Source organism: Nipponia nippon, unplaced genomic scaffold, assembly GCF_047370975.1.
Source record: "Nipponia nippon isolate SJK-2023a ecotype South Korea unplaced genomic scaffold, ASM4737097v1 scaffold_4, whole genome shotgun sequence".
Classification (NCBI taxonomy): domain Eukaryota; kingdom Metazoa; phylum Chordata; class Aves; order Pelecaniformes; family Threskiornithidae; genus Nipponia; species Nipponia nippon.
The window spans coordinates 66,303,426-66,324,013 of record NW_028262358.1 but is presented as its reverse complement, the minus strand read 5'-3'; the positions used below and the strand labels follow the sequence as shown (position 1 = coordinate 66,324,013).

Below are 20,588 nucleotides of genomic sequence, written 5' to 3'. Positions count from 1 at the left end.
GGGAGAGATAAAGGAAATTCTGTGGAACTTCCTTGACGTTTTTAGTCAGCTATTCTTGTCTCAACAATACATGCCTTTGTCACCAGCAAGGCAAACTTCTATGCTCTGTTCTCTTTGGCGTTGATATGGCCTCAGATGACAATCCTTGAGGCAGAACTCTGAATCTTTGGGTGATACAGAGAACAATGTCAAAGTGAAGGGATCTCACAGGTGCCCAACTCCTTAATCGCCTTTGTATTCAAAATTCAGTGAGAAGTATTTTTGCACTAGATGAGACATAATTGTTCATGCAGCACATGTATTGACTTCTGAATTCTTTTGCCGGTGAGTGAACTTGTACTTTAAATATACAGAGGAAGGGAAGGAAATTAAATTAACCTTTATAAACAATGGCAGAAGGAAGTAGTACTTTCTGGTTTATATATGTTTGGGTTTTTTTCTAATCTACATTGGTACTATACAGCACATAAGGTAGATATATATTCTGAACTACCAGGTATTCTCTCCAATAAGTGCCATTTTGGGACCTTGACTTCAATGTGTGATCCTGTTTGTGATATGCAAATCTTGCCAGCTGCAGCCATGAAACTCAGACTGCTGTGCCTAGCAGGGACCTCAAGAGACTTCTTAGTCATATTCCAACTCTTAGGCATCATACCTAGAGTATCTCTGACATGTTTGAACTGCTGTTAAACATTTAATGAAGGAGTTCAACAGCATTTTCAAGTAGCTTGATACTGTTTTGACCATCCTTACAGTCAGAAAGCTTTTTGTATACTCAAGCTGAATGTTCTTCATGCCTTCCCTGCAGTTGCCACAGGAAAATAAAAACGGCCATTTCATTTTTCCAGTCTTTCATGTTTTCGTAAACTGTTTTCCTATTCGCTCTTAGCGTTCTCTTTTCTGGACTAGTCGAACTCACCACTTTCCTCTAGTGCATCCTGTTGGTCCTGTTTTAAAAGTCCCTAATCCATTCTGGTTGTTTTCTCTGAACTATTATCTGTTTGTCTACTCCTTTCTAACAGATTTTTGGTCAAAGTTTACATTGTTGACTGCTTTTCTGTCTACATTCATTTTAAATCAGAACCTTTCCTTTCTTTTTTTTTTTCTGTATGACCTATGAATTCCCCGTGTTGGATTTTCATTTACTAAGGTAAAGGTTACGTAGTTGGGAAAAAGTAAAACCTGTCTCGGTACATATTTTTCATAGGTTGCCTGAAACCACACAATCTTTGTTTTCCCATTATTTTCACTTTCTTGAGTCTTGTAGTTACTCTGAACTTGAAACAGAAATGATAAAATTCTGCAAAAGTTACTCTTTTAAAATGTTTGTCTGAAGCTGAAAGCGATTCTGGGTACTTCTTGCAGCATGTCGGTTATCTAAATTTTCTACATTCCTCTTACAGTTATCAACCAGTGTCTAGCCTTTACCACAGGCAAAACAAAAATGCTGTAAAAGGTGTGTCTAAGGAAAAAAGTCTTTTCATGTTGTTATGGACAAGGCTGGATGTAGTTGCATTGGTTCTAACAGGTTTGGATACTATGTAGATAAACATCCAATGCCGATGTTTGCCTATGATACTAAACTATGAGGAGCTGTGGACTCCCTCGAGGGTAGAGAGGCCTTACAGAGAGATCTGGATAGACTAGAGAGCTGGGCAATCACCAACCGTATGAAATTTAACAAGAGCAAGTGCCAGATTCTGCATGTGGGACAAGGTAATCCTGCTTATACATACAAACTGGGGGATGAGAGGCTGGAGAGCAGCCCCGCGGAAAGAGATCTGGGGGTTTGGGTTGATGGCAGGTTGAATATGAATCAACAGTGTGCACTGTCAGCCAAAAGGGCTAACCATGTCCTGGGGTGCATCTAGCATGGCATAGCTAGCTAGTCGAGGGAGGTGATTGTCCCATTCTACACTGCACTGCTGCGGCCCCACCTCGAGTACTGTGTACAGTTTTGGATGCCTCAATATAAGAAGGACATCAGACTGTTAGAGTGTGTCCAAAGGAGGGTGACCAAGATAGTGAAAGGTCGTGAGGGCAAGACTTACAAGGAGCAGCTGAGGTCACTTGGTTTGTTCAGCTTGGAGAAGTCTGAGGGGTGACCTCATCGCAGTCTACAATTTCCTCACAGAGGACAGCGGAGGGGCGGCGGGAGCTGATCTCCTCTCTCTGGTGACCAGCGATAGGACACGAGAAAATGGAATGAAGCTGTGTCAGGGGAAGTTCAGACAGGAAAAGGTTCTTCACTGAGAGGGTGGTCAGTCCCTGGAACAGGCTTCCCAGGAAAGTGGTCATGGCACCAAGCCTGTCAGAGTTCAAGGAACATCTGGATGATGCTCTTAGTCATCTGGTTTAGTTTTAGGTAGTCCTGCGAGGAGCAGGGAGTTGGACTCAATGATCCTTATGGGTCCCTTTCAACTTGAGGTATTCTATGATCCTGTGATTCTGTGATCCAAGCTTTGGGTTATGAATTGGAGTGAATTTTCTGTCTTTAACCTAGCAATTAGCTGTACAGCCTCAGATGCAGTTTATGGATTTTTATACCTTTGTGGATAATTCAAAATCAGTTGATTTCCGTGCCTTAAATACTGGGACTTTTTTTCTCCCCTGAAATTAGATGCATCATAAAATAATGAAGTTGATGACTTTCACTGCTTTCTGTTACTATGTGCAAAACCATCTAGTACAATGATCAAGAGATAGAACATTATGTCCTTGAGAATAACCAGATTATTCTCTTTGTAGAAGACTCATGAATTTTCTCTGTGGTCAGCAGTATGGACTGGAAGGGCAGAAGGATCCCTGTGATTTTAATAGTCTCTGAGAGGAGGCTCACGTTGCACTGAAGTATAAGGCAGATATGTTTAAAAACCAAAATGTAGCTCTTGCAACTTCTGATTCACTTATGCTGCTTCCAAACAATTAACAAAAAGCACTGGTTTTGTACTGAACTCTGTCATTCAAATCTGTAGTTTTTGGTTTGCATTCTAAGTCTGATCTCTCTCCATTTTTTCATGGAAAAGCTAGTGTCATTGCCATGGTTTTGGGGGCTAAAAGAGCATAGAAAAAATATATTGGCGTGACATGAGAGCCTGGTTATTGACTTCTCACACTGAAGGCTGAGGCAAACTGAGAGAAAGGGCTGGAGCATTCTTTTAAAGTAAATTTATTTGACACCATAAGGGAAAATTCTTACTTTATTTTAGGTTACAGTTCATTCTAAGAAAAACATCACTGGGCTTTTTTCTTTTTTGGTGGTTTGCCCCATCAACAAAACTGAAGTTATTGAATCTTCTAAAGGTTGCTAAGGCTGCTAATGTAGAGGCCCAGCCTAAATGACAACCATATAAGTGAAATACACTGAAAACCTAATGTCAGTATCCAGTGGAAGTTTGCATAGATTTCAGATCTGTTTCTGATTACTTTGTTAGTCTGTGTGTTTAAGGAATTTGGAGCCTTTGACAGGCATAGAAGAAGAATGACTAAGTGTGATTTCTAGATGGTTGAGCAAGAAGGGAATGGAGCTATAATCCCCAGGTATCTGCATATGGTTTTGTAACACTAGAATTCTCTTTCTGGGAAATACTGATGCTGGAGAAAACTGCCCCCAGAATGGTTAAGGCCTGTTTTCTTTCATTTAATTGCATTTTTTTCTGGCTTTTTTCTCCCCAGGTAGCAGCTGCTGGAGGACATCTGAAATTTACAGTCTCCTATGACTTCACAGAGGAAGAAGAGACAGTTCAATTGATGGTTCAATCTGATGTCATCATAGAGGTAAAGTGATTGTGTTTTCAGCCACCATGTCTTGGTTTCAGCTGGGATGGAGTTTTAATTTCTTCCTAGCAGGCGGCATAGTGCTGTGTTTTGGGTTTAATATGATAATAATGTTGATAACATGCTGATGTTTTAGTTGTTGCTAAGTAGTGTTTACACTAAGACAACGACTTTTCGGCTTCCCATGCTCTGCCAGGTGCACAAGAAACTGGGAGGGAGCACAGCCAGGAGAGCTGACCCAAACTGGCCAAAGGGCTATGCCATACCGTATGATGTCATGCTCAGTATATAAGCTGGGGGGAGTTGGCCAGGGGGCAGTGACCGCTGCTCAGGGTCTGGCTGGGCATCGATCGGTGGGTGGTGAGCAATTGCATCATGCATCACTTGCTTTGGATGTTATTATTATTGTTGTTATTATTATTATTACTACTACTACTACTACTATTTTACTTTATTTTATTTCAATTATTAAACTGTTCTTATCTCAGCCCATGAGTTTTCTCACTTTTACTCTTCCGATTCTCTCCCCCATCCCACTGGGAGTGAGCGGTGCTTAGTTGCTGGCTAGGGTTAAACCGCAACATATTAAAAAAAAAAAAAAAAAAAGGAAAGAAAATTGCCTACTTCTTCAGATGTTCAGCGTGAAGCCTGGTAGTTGAGGACACAAAACAGCAGGGTGCATGTACTTTCAGCTAATTTATAGTATCAGAAAATGGACACACTTTAGAGAACTAAAATCTTCAGTATCTCAAGGAGCCTCTGGCAATACTGCAGTAGCTTACAAAACTGTATTCTTCCTGTTCATCAGGAAGTATCAAGAAATAAAATAATTGGTTGTTTGAGGTAACACTTTCACATTCTTTCAGCAGACGTGTTCTTGTGCAGCTCGGCATTGTATGAATTTGCTTTTACCTGTGCAGAGCCATGACACTAGGTTTTAGATGAATAACCTAAACTTTCTTTTGCACTGACTTTCAACTTTATCAGGCAAGCCCATTTCAGGGTTATGAAAGGTGAATGTTATTCTTCATATTTATTATTCTTGTAAAATATATCATTCAATAAATCTTGTACCCCAACTGGCTATAGATAGAGCTTCTTTTCCTGACTTCTTTCATATTTAAATGTCTTTCTCTCATGGCTCTATCTAGGGAGGTGACTTGAGAATCAGCACTCCAAAAGGGGGCATTCACCTGCAGCCTTCTGAAGAGCACACTGAAGAAATTGTGCTGAAACCAGAATCTTTCTCTGTGCATGGCACTGATGTTCCAGTCAGCAGGAGGGAGTTCATGACTATCCTTGCAAATGTAAAGAGGATCCTCATAAGAGCCACATACAGCTATGGGATGAATGCCATCTACAGGTGAATGTGGGAACGTGTCTGTTTGCTACAGGCAGCTTCTCAAAATACTTGTTTTCTCTCTTCAGAGAACTAAGCTGATGTAATTTAAAACACGCTAATTTATTACCATGAAATCCATAGCATTCATTTACACTTTCAAACAGTTGTTAGTATTTTTTTCATTTTGGGTAGGCAGGAGGGGGAGAGGCAACAGAAAGAAGCAACCTTGTAAGAAAATAAATCACATGGACTATTAAGGCATGAATGACAGTTCTATAAATGTTTATTTTGTGAACACTGTAATTCCCATGTATATGGTAAATCATGGAGTGCAGTAATGACATGTTGAAGTAAGAGTTGATATATTGCTTATGTATTGTTTTCCCCATTTAATGAGCATACAGGCCCATATTAACAGTGGACCAGAGAATAATATCCTAAGTTTCTAAGCTGGAAAACTGGCTTGAGGGGAGTTTTCTGTTTTTAATCAGTACCACACACAGAACTGGCTAATCCCAAAGCCTTTGCCTCGATTTATGCCAGGCTGCTGCCTGGACTGCTTAAAACCACTGATTTCATGGGAACGCTTCTGAGTCTTCTGATAAAATGAAAGATGTTATATGAGATGACACACAGTTGTTCTGTCTCAGTGGCTGCAGTGTGGTTGAACCTGTAAAGCTCATCTTGCATTTAAAACTTTCATAAGTGCATGAGCAAATACTCCAGGTGGGCTAGAAGACAGCCTCTCTCCTGATACTGTATGATTGCACTCTGTCTATACATTAATAGTTAGGTGGCATAAATAATATTTTTGAAATGTGCAATGGAGTTGATTGCATAGTAGTCTTCTACTCACAAGGCATAAAACCTGAAATGTTCTCTAACCTACACATCACTTGATTCAGCAGCATAAGTGAATTTGGAATGGAAGGAGATGATAGCACATTAGTGATTATTTGCTGAGAGCATAGATACAGTTTTTGCTACTGTGAAATTTCTTAAGCAATCCAACCATCATTTGAATACTTAGGTAATTAAAATACATCCTAAATTGAAAGGCAGGTTGTGTCAACAGCATGCAGTTTTCTGATTTGAGCTTTGGCAGTGTACATATTTTCCCTGCAAAAAGAATTCACGTTTCTTCAATCTCTTTCTCTTTCTGTGGTTAATTAGTATGTATTGCCTCTCTGTAAATAAGTTTGTGAATCATGACTAGCTTGAGTTTGAGCCAAACTGTTTCCTAATTTGCTCATTTGGTCATCAACCTTGCATCTCCTTGCATCCAGTTTGAAAACCTTTCATGGCCCATCACCTTCCCACCCTGCTGTTAAGAGGAAAGTCAAACCATCAGGCCAGCACTCACCTCTTATGTACTATGAGCAGACCATGAGAAGCTGTTAATTCACAGCTTACAGCTGAGACTAGTGGGAGCTCAGTGAGTGCTGTTCCTCCACTCTGTTCCCATTCAAATAAAATAAAAAAAACCCATTAGTCAGAATTTTCCAAACTAAAGGAGTGCAGGAGCATTTTTGGGGTGAACAATAGGGGCTTTTACGCTATGCTGTTTTAAAGGAGATACGTATGATTGCTTGTCTTACAAAGGTCTTACAAAGTATTATGGGAAATGCAAACTTCAGCTATCAGTGGTTCACATACATTTGTGTACTGACATTTGCACCAGAATGAGAAGAGGCGCTTTCCTACAAAAACCACTTTGGCTAGGCGGTTAAAACCTGTGAAGAAAGTTCATTGCTGGACACGTACTGGCTCCATCTTGCCTCTACTGTGGAGCAGTGGGGGTGGGACAGATCAGATCCCCTCCGGGCAACAGCATATTGCTCAGGTCAGCACACACATGTAGGCCTGGCACAGCCTATAGTTCATGCCTTGTAAGTAAGAAGTGGCGGACCCGTCAGTGGCACATTTGGAAGACTGCATCGCTGTCTGCATCCCACATTACTGCTTTAGCCATTTGGTTAGGTGTGGTGCCTCACTATTTTTTAGTCTTGTTCATATTCAGCCTTTGGTACATTTCAGCGGTGTGTCATAGATAACTTTCTGAAAACATGTCTTGGAAATACTCTTCAAGAAGAGCTCTGGGGCAAACGTATCATTTATGCTTTGCAGGTTAGTAGTCACCATCTTCTAGATGCAGTGACATTACAGTTAGCAAGGTTGGTCCCTTAAAGACAATTATTTAAAAGGGGTTTAGGGGAAGGGACTGAAGTAATTTTGAAGAGTACCCTTCTTGCTAGAAGTGTTTTTATATTACTGGTACATCTCTAGCTGTCCCTATGATGTCTCTTACCAGAGAAGAATGCAATGGTCACTGTGTTACTGTGATTACCAACAGCATGTCCAGAAGTCTTTGAAAATAGTTTGCTTTGAAGTAGGCACATTTTATTGAGTGCTGTCAGGGTGCTCATCGCAGTTTAGTGTGACAGAAGAGAGGGTGTGAAATTCTAATCACAATTAAATTAATTGGATTTTTCATCTTTGATTTGACTGGAGGAATCGTAGTTTCACCCATCAGGGTGGGATTTACTGGGTGGAGTTAAATCTTCTCAGAACAGTGGATGCGTCAGATGATGTAGCAGCAACAGCATCTGCTGTCATCCAGCCCAGCTTATGATCTGTTGTTGTAGGCACATTGCTGATTTTCAGGGTATGCCTCAGTTCTGACTTTTTATATTCTCTTTGACTTTCACTCATGCTAAAACATACTAGATGGAAAGCTGTGCTCATAGCTCTAAGGTCATGCAAAACAACTCTTTTCTCCGTATTCTGGCCCTTTAGTACTGCAGGGAAAATGTCTAGACCCAATGAAGAGGATATTCTTTGTGATATCTTGAGCTGATTAAGGACTACCATTGATGGGCTCCAAAGGAAGACATTTTTGCCAAAGAAATAGTGTAGAGCTAAGCCTTAGTAGATAAGTAGATATGAACTAAGAGTTTTTTATTGTCTTTTAAACAGGTATGTGTGGTGGACAGATGGATATTCCTCTGAGAGAGTAAAGAGGGTCTGGCAGAGAGACAGAAATATCACAGGGTTATTAGATCCTTCATGAATGACAATTTCTGCCTCAAAGCATCAGCAGAATTATGCAACATACTGATTAGAGATTGCTATATTAAGCAACCTGTTCATTTAAATACTGAAAATTTTCAAAATGGATAATGACACCACATGTGTAAGGATTTCCAAAGGTGCTATTATAATCGGTGCTTGAGAAGAAGCCAGAATGGAGGCATTGTAAGATGAAGCAACTTTCTTGCAGTCGTGTAGAAAGAGACTTAAAAATTCAATGGAGCTGTCTCCAGTTAGCAAGAGGTTTAACTTAAAGATTATATTTTTCACCCTTGTTTAGTTTAACCTACTAAAAACATTAGTTAATCAGTAGTGCTTTCAATTAGTTACTAAACAATATTAATGCAGTAATGGTGAGTTTGACTTGAGCGTGTTTTTGAGAAGATTTTTTGGGTCATTTTAAGCTTAGAATGTTGCTATTGCTTTATAGCATAATTAGGAAGCTTCCTCAAATGAGTGCGCTTTCATTTAGATGATCAAGTAGGATAAAAAATGAGAACACAGAAATGCAGCAATCAATTTGAAAGTGATTACAGCTTCTGCGTTTAAATTGAGATCCTGCTCTAACTTGACAGATCTTCCAAACGGTTGCAGTTAGGTCCATCTGTGGTAGAAGCAACAGGCCAGGAAAAGACAGCTCTCTTTTATCATTTTGTTTAATCTAATATTGTTAGCTTGTGCTTCAAAGAAAGTTTAGTAGCACTGTTTCTTAAGTTTTAATATTCAGAGTGGCCAGTGATGGTAAATGTTATAGACACTCAGATGGACACTGGAAATTGTGGTGCTAAAGATAACAGATTGCTTGCAACCACATACAGAATCAGTGCTAGACACAAGGAGTAAGAGGGAAGGAAAGGCCGAGATTTTCTTCCATATGCAGAATTGGCTTCAAGACAAATGAGCAATGATTGGGTCAGTACTTCATGTGCCTTATGTAGCTGATGTGATTCAGATGCCTGGCATAGCAGACAGTAAACTATGCTGATACTGCCTGAAACGTCCCCTTCCCTTTTAATCTTGTTTGTTTTTAGAAGTCAACAGTTGCCTGCTGACAGTAACAGTCAGCTTAAATATTTGGTCTCGATGTCGAATCTCAAATTATTCATGCATCTTCAGGATCCAGTGCCCCATTACTGCCAGCATTATGTATTTTAATGAATGCAGAATGGCATCAAGGAATCAAAATTGCAACGTCAAAATGGGAGAAAAAAAAATCGCTGCAGCTTTCTTCACTGAGTAACTGTTAATGCTAAAAACTGTTAAGCACATTAAAATCCCATTTAGCAAATAGCAGAACGTAATGAAAATTGGAACAATTCAGTGAATACAAATGTGGGATAATACTGGGTGGATTGTTTCTGTGTGTAAGTGCTTCTCTTTGTTCCAAGATCTGTGCTGAGAGGGAACTAGCTGTAGTTCAAAGGATAAATAAACCTTGGCCTTTTACTAGTAATTTGTTTCTTCATTTACAGATTTTTCTCCTTAAATTGTTAGATTTTTTTACTGTTAAAGTCATCACCCTTTGATATTTAATATCCTAGAGATTGCTTATCTTATTGTAAGGAAAACTCAAAAGGATGATTGCAAAATAAGCATGCAGCAATGGAACGAAGGGAAAATACTGAAAAGTGAGAGAGATCTTAACGAAGATCTGGATAGGAACATGCATCCTTCTCTTAAAATAGTTTCAAGAACCCTTTACAGAAGTTCTAGTTTCGCCAAATTAGATTCAAGTTTCTAACTGCATAATCCACAAAGGTAGTTCCTCCCAAGTCCAGTCATATCCCCAATGATGGTAAAATTTGTTTTTCTGAAGCTCCCATTCTAATTTCAGAAATCTTCCTTTTTGTTCCCCTACTTTTTATGTCTGTCATATTGAGAGTAGTCATAAAATTGAGTGGGAAAATATCCTGTCTTAACCTTTCCTCCAACCACTGCAGTAACAACAAAATATTTTTCTTGGATGTTTTCTTATCCAAGGTCATCCAAATAGTTTTCAGGATTTTTTGGCAGCCAAAAGATAAATGCCTTAGTGTGGAGGAAAAAAAGTTTGGTTTACATTTCCCAAATCAAATTGATTCTTTTTAACAAAATGCATGTCATGACAGAAAGGTATTTTCTGTTGAAAAAGACTTCAACAGAAGCTTTTCAGGTAGCTCTAGTAATCAAACACTCTGTTAAGATTTCTGGGTAAAAATAGAAGTTGTTGAGCCTCTATAATGCCTTAATGTTCTTTATGAATTCTCATAAGAATTAAATCCCTAAATCCCAATTTCTTTCCCCAAATGGATACTGTTGAGATAAACGACATCTGTTTCGCATATTACCTGGAAGATTATCAAAACGCTTTTGTTGTTTCTCTCATCATACTTTCATGTTTTTTAAATAAAAATCATGTTCAGTGTTTGGCTAAACAATGGCTGTTTAGCCAATGTCTAGCATGTATTTTTTAAGGGTGATTGTGCACAGAACAGAAAATTCTCCAACTCTGTCTTCTCTGTCATTGAGGAAACTAAAGTATATGGTAGAAGATTTCCTTTTTCTTTCATGTGCATACTTTTTTCTTTCATGTGCATAATACTTAGATCCTCCTGGACAGAGCTGAAATCTTTTTCAGAGGTCAAATCTCCAGAATAAAAATACCCTATAACCAAAGCTTAGTAATGTAACATTTTAGAAAGCTGAAGTAGTGGTTTATAAATTTTGAAGACACTGCTTAATGTCAAATTTGCTATATATACAGCTGCAATGCAAGTTGGCACTTGTGGCTTGCAGGCCAGGAATAGCTTTCCATCTACTGATACGATGCTGTGAGACTTTTTTAATCTATTTTTATCAATGTGTGTCTGACCATAGTCTCCCTCACATGATGGGCAAAAGTAGTAACAAGCCTACAGACATGTAGTTTAGGAAGAAATAGATGAATATGAAAACCTCCTTATTTTTAAACAGGAAAACATAAACAAGCCACTGAATGTCACTATGTACTGCTTGTTGCATCCAGCTGCACATAAGCTTCCATCTAATTTGCTACGTTAACTGTTTCATTTCTGTTACATCCAGACTAAGAAGTGTTAGCATTGAAGCTGCTGACCACACTTCAGCTGGGAGAAAGGTGGCGTCTGCAGTGGAGTTATGTGACTGTCCCCCGGGGTATGATGGTACCTCGTGTGAGGTGAGTATCACAATGCAGTCTAGATCAATTGTGCTAACACTGTGATAGTTGTAAGCAACCAGTGGCCCTGTATTGGTAGAAATTAGTAAAAAAGCTGTCCATTCCTGTTTTTTAGGAATTTGATATACCTTGTCTAGTTACCTTTATTTCTAGGTGGTGGTTCATTATATTTGATAATATTTGAAATCTGAAGTTTTACACCTCTGTGTGATGTGGAGTTATGAAAAGACATTTCTCTTAACAAGAAGAAAATGAAAACAGTCGTCATACTCTTCAGCCAATTGATGTTACAAATGCATGAAACTATCACAATTAGAAGGAAAATGGTTATCTGACCTGTGCACAACAAAGCTGGATCAAATTATCTGAGTTAATGTGGTTGAGTTTCCTCTTTTGTTTTCCCAGGGCTTTGCCTTTTGCCTTGGAGTCTTTGAGGATTGCGTGTGCTCTTGTGAGGATTGTTTCACTTTAGTTTGGTCCTGTTACAGATAATAACATGCACATGTGCTCAGAAAATACCCACTTTCCTAACAAATTCATTAGTTCACACAGAATGTGTTCATACAAGTATACATATGATTAACTAGCTCACGTGGGCATAGCTTGGGGTAAGTAGAAGCCAAAAAAAAATTCTTCAAAAGCTTTGCCTTTAAGGAAATAGTTTTAAACACCAAGATGCTCTGCTTCACAAAACTACAAACAGTATGCCATTTACGCAGGCACTCTAGGCATTTGCTTGTCACCTCTCTTTTTCTTTAAAATCTTCCATGCTTATATGTGATATTTAGGCCTTAGAGTCTAGTTTCATGCCAAATGTGGTTGCTTGTTGCTGGGACTAGATAAACTAATATAGAAAGCAGGCCTGAAGGAATTAATGGATATTCCTATCACTTCCAAAATGGTACAGACAGAAAAATAAACTGGAAAAGAATATTGCCTACCTTGGCTGAGAAATAATTTTGAAGTATGACCATTGTCTGTCTCTTCAATTATTTGAAGAAAAAAGCTGGATGAAGTGTCATTGTGCTTCACATGTTTTTTTTTTTTACTTGTCCATTTTTTCTCTCAATTCAGCTTTAGGTGTGATTTCCTGGAAAGCAGTTGGAAAAGCCCTGATTGCAGATGTTTCAATATCTACTTTTGTTGTAGAAGCTGAAGGACTTAGGTAGAATTTGTGCCTTAGTGCTGCTGAAATTCTCTGTCCAACATTGTGTCCCTCAATACTAAACCTTCTCTCAAATTCAAAACAGTCCCTGAAATTTGATATATACTTAAGATCATATTCCACAATAGAAAGTACATATATAGATAGCTGCAAATTTAAAGTCCCTATGCACACTAGTGGGCATGGACACTCTTTGATTCCTGCCCTGGCTGAGTGCCAACCACAGACCTATTGAACTAAACCATATTGCAGTCCCTACCTGTACGTTGGTTTTCCTCCCAAGACTGAAGACCAAGAAGATATGATAGACTTCTGCATGAGCACACTTTTCCTATGTCCCCTCACTGAATTTCAGAGCATTTTGGACAGCTCAGAAATGCCATTTGACAAAGCTGGCCTATCTTACGATAACAATGATACAGTTAAAAGTTTTAGTTTCCATGCCTTTATTCACGGAATTCTTTTCTCATGAGTATTTTGTAGCAGAGGTTCAACAGATGATATGCATTGAACAGTTGTGCTTGATAGAAAAAAATGGGGAAATATTTTGATGTTCTGAGTAGATGATTGTGCTTTTTATTACAAAGACAAGCAAGAAAAGAAAACACAGTGAAATTTTAGATTTCCAGGCAAACTAGCAGTTGAGAAAGTATGGAAAGATAAGTTGAAAATGTGGATTTTTTTAGAATACCATATTTGTTTCTTCTGAATACTTTTGGCCTTGTCCAACACAGTTTCAACCTAGCAGAGTTTCATTTTTATTGATTTTATGCAGGTTTTCAGTTTCATTTTCTCTTCTTCATTTAATGTAATGTATGTGTTTGTTTCGTGCATAATGATGTTGTGGTACCTGGCATAGACGCTGCAGCACTAAAAACCATTATTTACTTATTTTCTTGCTGTGAATGTTTTGGCATGATCAGTCTTCAGAAGACAACTAATGCCATTTAAAATATGCTGTCTCTTGTGAGATTGTTCCATTGCACAAATTTAAAATTAATTTTCTACAAGATTCTAGTCGAAGAAAATTGTTATGGTTTTGCTAGTATATCTGAGAAATGAACACAGACTTGCATGAGCGTAGGTAAAACAGATCAATTTTTAAACTTCTGTTGTGCTTTAACCCCAGCCGGTGACTAAGCACCATGCAGCTGCTCGCTCACTCCCCCCGCAGTGAGATGGGAGAGAGAATCAGAAGGGTAAAAGTGAGAAAAGTCATGGGTTGAGATAGAGACGGTCTAATAAGTAAAGCAAAAGCCACGCATGCAAGCAAAGCAAAATAAGGAATTAATTCCCCGCTTCCCATCAGCAGGCAGGTGTTCAGCCATCTCTGGGAAAGCAGGGCTCCATTACGCATAACAGCTACTTGGGACGACAAACGCCGTAACTGAATGTCCCCCCCTTCCTTCTTCTTCCCCCAGCCTTATATGCTGAGCATGATGTCATATGGTATGGAACATCCCTTTGGCCAGTTGGGGTCAGCTCTCCTGGCTGTGTCCCCTCCCAGCTTCTTGTGCACCCCCAGCCTGCTTGCTGGTGGGGTGGTGTGAGAAGCAGAAAAGGCCTTGACTCTGCGTAAGCACTGCTCAGCAGTAACTAAAACATCTCTGTAGCATCAACACTGTTTTCAGCACAAACCCAAAACATAGCCCCATAATAGCTACTATGAAGAAAATTAACTCTATCCCAGCCAAAACCAGCACAATTTCAAATACCAATTGGACTCATTTGTGATAGTTGCTTTGCTCTACTTATGTGAATCTTCTGGCCTTTATTTGTCAACATCTTCACATCTAATTGCTCTTCTCCACCAGCTTTGTTCGCTTTCTATCTACTCTTTTACTTCCACTGTGGGAAAAGTTGTGTTTAACTTGCATCACTATGATGGTCAAGAACTTTCCTGACTTTTGAATATTACATCATTTCTTTTGTTAAGATCCCAATATGTAATCTTTAATTTTGGTTCTGTTCTAAGCCTTGCTGTTGGTATTCCATGTCTAAGCCCTTAGAATTAGTGACTTTTGGAGGCTTATCTTGTGCAATGTCATGTATATCTGTGCACGAGATCATTCTTTTCAGAATCACCGAAAGAGGAAGATTTATAGGTTTATACAGAAACAGCTTAGGCAGTGGCATCTCATGCCACAGAAAAAAAATAGGGCAATTTCTTCTAACCTCTTTTTCTTTTTTGGATTTTATAACTCTGAACTTTAATTTTTAGTATTTATGGGTTTTGTTAGGAATGCATAAACAAGAATGAAAAGAAGGAAAAATAAGGATAATGTCTCAGATTTCGGAATGTTTTTTTAAAAGAATCATTTCAATTCATCTTCAAATTACTTTAACGTTTTGCAGGAGTAAGACAAAAAGGAACATCCTCTTTATTTTTATAAAGGAGAATCTTCTTGTTACCTTTTTGGAGAGTGTATGTGAAGGGGAAGGGATTTTCTTTATTAAATGGTACTTTTAGTATTTTATCACTGCAAAACTTTATCTCTGTATTAGCCAGGTGCTTTTGAAGGTCAACACTCTGTCATGCACTTTTTTATATTATGCAAAATCCTTGGATCACATGAGCAGTCTTATGGAGGAAGGATAGTTTGCAAAAACTATAAAGCCATTTGTGAGATATATAGTAAGGAAGACTGCTGCTTGACATCTTATTATGAAGAAATGGAATAGCTGAATTTTCGCTGATGAATCACAGTTGTGCGATGTCACCTTTCCTAAGAAAAAACTGGCCATGCATTTAATATTGATCTGAATTTACCTTTAAAAAAATAAAAAATCAGAGCACTTCCTTAAAGGGAAATTACTATACTTTATATTTAAGAAGAACAATTTGTAAAGAAAAGGACGGCTTTGTTTTCAGCTTGTGCTTTATTTCAGTGTAGCCTTTTGTTAGACTCCAGACAAGAAAGACTAAATGGTATTTCGATTGCTCTTTGCAGCTGAACTTCTTAGAAAAGGTTTTTGTTGTTTTGGGGTTTTCTTCCCTCCTTCTCTCTCCTTCAGTATTTTGCCTTCTGGCTATTTTTCCATCTGTACGTCTTGCTTTGATATATTTGTCATATTTCAGTTCTTCATTTCTCTGCTTTATTTTACCACTTCAGAAGAATGATCAAGTTAAGGTTTCCTCTAATCTCACACCTGCCAATAAGGCTAAGGTCAGTGCAAAGCCATAGCACCAGGCGGAACAACTTTCTAGAGAAACATTGGTATTTTTATTAATTTGACAAGTATGTTTTTGTGTGTGCAAGCATCAAATTCAACAATATTTTAAAGATCCTATTCCTTTCTCTGTTCAAGTGAGAGTTTAACTTTTTATCTAATTTATCTTGCAGTCTTGCTGGCCTCGACACAGGCGTGTGAATGGCACAATTTTTGGTGGAGTCTGTGCACCATGTACATGCTTTGGTCATGCAGAATTGTGTGACGATATCACAGGAGAATGCCTGGTAAGTGTCACTACAGGAAACATGGTGGACATGGCCAACGTCAATTCAATACACCTGTGCAATTGAATTAACGACCTCTGAGACCTGAAATACTCAAGGAGAAAAAAGCCAGTGATTAACGGAAGAGAGCTTTATGTTGAACTGTTGCTGACATTAAGGATCCCCTCAAGCCAAGATATGGTAGCTTCTACAGTTAAACAAAAGGAATTTTTTATTCACATAGGATTTATGTTTTGAAATAGAATCAATAGTGTAAGGTATGTCATGCACAAGGCAGCAAATATATCAATATTCTTCCATGCAGGATTTATCCCCACCTTCCATCTGTCTCCTGCAGTGTATTCAATTTATAGTATGTAGCAGGTAACTTTGTAAATTCTGTTCTAGTATGACGAGAAGATACTGTTAATGGCTTCTTTCATCTAAATTCCTACTAAAGCTTGAAGAAACCCTTAATAAATTGTACTTTACAAAAATAATAAAAGCATATGATTTGGGCTAAATCAACTTTTTTTTCTTGTAGGCTATGGAGATTTTATGTAGTTACCTACTAATTCAGCAATTAAATGTGTCATATTATCCATAGCAAGCCTACCAGCACACCACTATTTCCAGCCCGTTCAGTTGCTTTTTGGAATGGGTGAATTATGCTGAATAGACTGTTCTGATTAACTCAAGGGCATTTTTAGTTTTATATTGTCTGACATAGCACGAAGCTTGAAACAACATTTCTCATTTCATTAGTCTTGCAGAAACACAATTTGAGGCAATGCCAGTTTAGTGGGATATCATACTCTCATTTCCCTGCAGAATTTTAAGCAGACTCTGTATTGTGCATGTTTCTAAATGTTCCCTTTTATTTCCTTAAGAAAAAGCTACTGGGAAAAATCCAAAATGAAAATTCAGGCTTTTTTCAATGTAATTTGGCACTTAGAATTATCACTGGTCTTCCTGTTTTGCCCATACAAGATGTTTAATTGCACTGCTGTGCAAAACAAGATGTCCTTAATGTGTGGATCAGTGAATTTTTTCAATTGCTTTTTCATGAATAGTAGCTTAAAATTATTCTGAGTTTAATTATACTGTAAGCCTTAAAGAAGTACCTAGGATGAAAAATATGTATGACATGGCAGTCATGTTTTGAATCCTTCACTTACATGCAATGAAAATGTTTATCACTAGGGTAATACAGATTTGTGTTTCCTGACAAAGATAAAATTTATTGCATTAATGACTGTAGCCTCCAGCTGTGATGTCTATAACATCAATGTGGGATAAAATCAATTAACAGAAAAGAAAGGGAAGGGAGAATCCTGTTTAAGGTATATCAAAACTATTGACTATTTTGCTTAGGAGTGCATAGCCAGATGCGAGTTCTGAGCTTGCTTGCTTCTGCGTCTTCAAGTTTTAGCCCTTGCACAAGTTCCTTCTTTATTTTTGTCTGTAGCAGTAGCCTGGATATGAGAGAATGGCGTATAGTTGCATACTGTAGTGCTTTTGCGCTTTTCAGCTGATGTGAACTATTGACTGAGACAGTAGAGCTCCCCCTTCTGATATTTCAAGCATGCTGGTGTAAAGAGAATGGCACTGACAAGGAAGGGGAAAATAACCGGTTGAAAATGTACTTTAATCTATATGCGTTATCAAGCATTCTGTATTTTATGTGTTCTGTCTGAGCTTATACTAGATCATGCTATAAAGAAGAGGCGCACAGGGAGCTTAAAATCAGTTCTGGATTTTCTTGCAGCTTACTTTGAAAACACTGCAAGTGAAGTTAGATTGGTTAGTATCCATGCAGGCTATTAAATGCTGCTATTCAATTTGGATCATAAGCCTTTTGAAGTGAAAGAGAGAGAAGTCTGAATGCTGAAAAAGAGAAATGTTTCACATCAAAGGCATTCTTTCTATTGAGGTTTACACAGCCTTTTGGCCTCCTTATTATTATTCATGGTGTTTTTTCAGTAATACAACAGACAATTTAGGCACCTAATTTACTGATATGATACTTCTTTTTGCTCTTCCTTAGCTTTGAAATGTAGTTGAAAAGCAGTTGAAATATGTTTTTGACTCATGATAAAAGCTCAAATCATCTGCTTCGACATAGGCCTGTATAAAAAGCTCATTTTAACGCATATCTTGCAGTAACCTGCAAAGCCCTTTGATCCCCACAGCAACCATATAGAGAGCTGCATGGTACATCATTCTCGTTACCATTGTGATATACATAACTGCTTTGGTACATAGAGCAAGTTCTAAAATTCAGAAATACTCTTTTGTAGTGTTACACACACGCATTTATGGTAGCTTTAGAAGGTTGGTTAAACCTAAACCTTGTGAAAAGCAAACACATTTCAAGGTGTTTCATTCATTGCAGGACACTACGTTCCTATTAATAAAGCAGATCTTTCTCCCCTAAGATGCGCTCAAATTGCTAAGTGGGCAGTCCCCAGTGGCACCCATTTTGTATTTTATTCCTTTGTGTGTAAATTGCATATATCATGTAAATTGAGGCCATCTGAGATAGTGGACATGTGCTTTATACATTGTTCACCACAGGAGCAGCAAAATGTCTTCACCCATCTTCATATACACAGTAACAAAATGATACATCCTAATCTAAATGCAGTATAGGCTATACCACAGGTGAAAATTATGTAAAGCGTCTGCAACATCCTGATTGCATTTGTAATACCAGGAAGGGGAATTGTCCATGTAATCTTGACATTACCGTAGTTTGAAAATGCCAGAAGAGCATATTCACGCTTCCAAAGACATAATACCATTGTCTGGTCTAGATGGCTAGGGAATATACTAAAATAGGCACCCAGTCTTACCCTTTCGCTTTCTTTAACTAGCTTAAACTAGCAGCATCCCTGGTTGTCTCTGTGACAGATATCCTGAGGAACGGCAGCAGCATGCAAAAGGCACGATCTTGGACTCAGTCATACTCCCTGATTAGAGTTTTATTTTCATCACTAGCCTTCTATTCGGACTGTTTCTTTCCATATTCATATACACTCAGCTGCATATGCAGCTAAGCAGGAGTGGTTTTCAGTGTGAATTTAGGGTTCCCTGATACTGGGCATAAAGATGTTCATTTGGTTTCTGCCAAGGGGGGAAGAGCTGGCTTGGTAGGAAATGATGGAAAACACTCTCCAGGGCATCAGCAATAAAGTCTTTGGGCAACAAGGTCTGAGTCATACATAAAATTTTGGACAAAAATAAATTTCACAGTCTTCCTTACTCAGAGGTTGTCTAAGTGAAGTTTAATGGTGTTTGGAGATAAAAGAGGTCCCGAAAATTGATGCATTCAAAATAGTTTGAGATCCAGTACCTGGAATTTGAAAGCATAGAGATTTGAGCATAAAATCGTTCATGGCCACAAGGTCTATGGATCTATGGAACAAGGCATTGATTTTACCAAAACCACTAGATCAATGTGTTGGAACAGACTATATTTCCAAGGGAATAAAAAGAAAGTGTATATAATGTACTGAGCAGGTTAAGGACAGTTGATCATGATCTTCTTTATACCCAGTCTCATGACACAAAAAAAAATAATTAAATGTTCCTACAAACATGAAATTAAGACTTCACAGGCTTAAGCATGTTTTAAGGAAATAATCTCAGTATAATTAGACATTGCTCAAACTAGATGATACTCAAAACCATTGCTGTACATTTGACAAGTTTCAAACTGAGATTCAACGAATTGATATCAAGAAACCACAAATTTTTCATGAGTATTGGTAATATCTTTAGAAGGGCTAATAACTCATCTACTTCAGTACATAAAGTGATCTATAAATTTGGGAAATTAGTATAAAGTTTAATGCATCACTGAAGAGAACAGGCAAATTAAGTCACATCTGCATATTACATAATCCTTGTTCTTTGTCCTGAAAAATCCAGACTGGCTCAGGGAGAAAAGTATAGGACCACACAAGATCGTTATTTCTCAGCTAAACTCTAACATATACACGGTGCAATATATGCTCAGATTTTGGTACTATATGTGTCGGGTTCTTTTCTTTTTTGTTTTTAAATTTATTGATTCATGGTGAGGAAGTAAGCAGATACAGAGATCTGGATTGAGGAGAATTAGACATAGTACGTGGAAATGACTGACATTAGAGTTTCAGAAAATAATTCATGGAAGAGAAGAAGGCCAGCTCTTTGTAACATGAATTGTTTTCTTACAAAATGGAAGGTTCCAGGTTTTTTACTTAAAAAAAGCAGAAGCCGCAAATACCACTCTGTAAGAAATGCATAGCTTTAAAAGTGTGTTAGCTCCTCTCACTTTAATAACATCCTTGACATATAAGCCATTCATGTTCTTCAAAAACATTAAGATGTGTCTGAGGATATTTAAAGCTAAACTTAACACAAAAGAAGAATCCATTATTTTTCAGAAAAAGTACAAATAATTTGACATGATGCCTTAAAAAAGTTGAATTGCAAAGGATTTTTCTTTTGAAACACTTAAATTATTTTTGTCACATCTTCTTTTAAAAGCATATCTTAATGTTCCCAGCTACTTTTTCAGTATGGCCGGTAGATTCTTTTTGAATGGCAGCA

At 38.0% G+C, this 20,588-nt stretch overlaps 1 protein-coding gene across 5 annotated transcripts in view; it reads left to right on the top strand.

The window, feature by feature from the left end:
- The window catches only part of LAMA2 (laminin subunit alpha 2), a 373,593-nt gene that overhangs the window by 203,159 nt on the left and 149,846 nt on the right, over positions 1-20,588 (top strand). For all 5 annotated transcript variants that reach the window (XM_087775778.1, XM_087775777.1, XM_087775776.1 and 2 more), the window contains exons 13-16: positions 3,679-3,780; positions 4,932-5,143; positions 11,276-11,387; positions 15,897-16,010. In XM_087775778.1, coding sequence (XP_087631904.1) covers positions 3,679-3,780; positions 4,932-5,143; positions 11,276-11,387; positions 15,897-16,010 — 540 coding nt within the window. The remainder of the gene's footprint in view (positions 1-3,678; positions 3,781-4,931; positions 5,144-11,275; positions 11,388-15,896; positions 16,011-20,588) is intronic.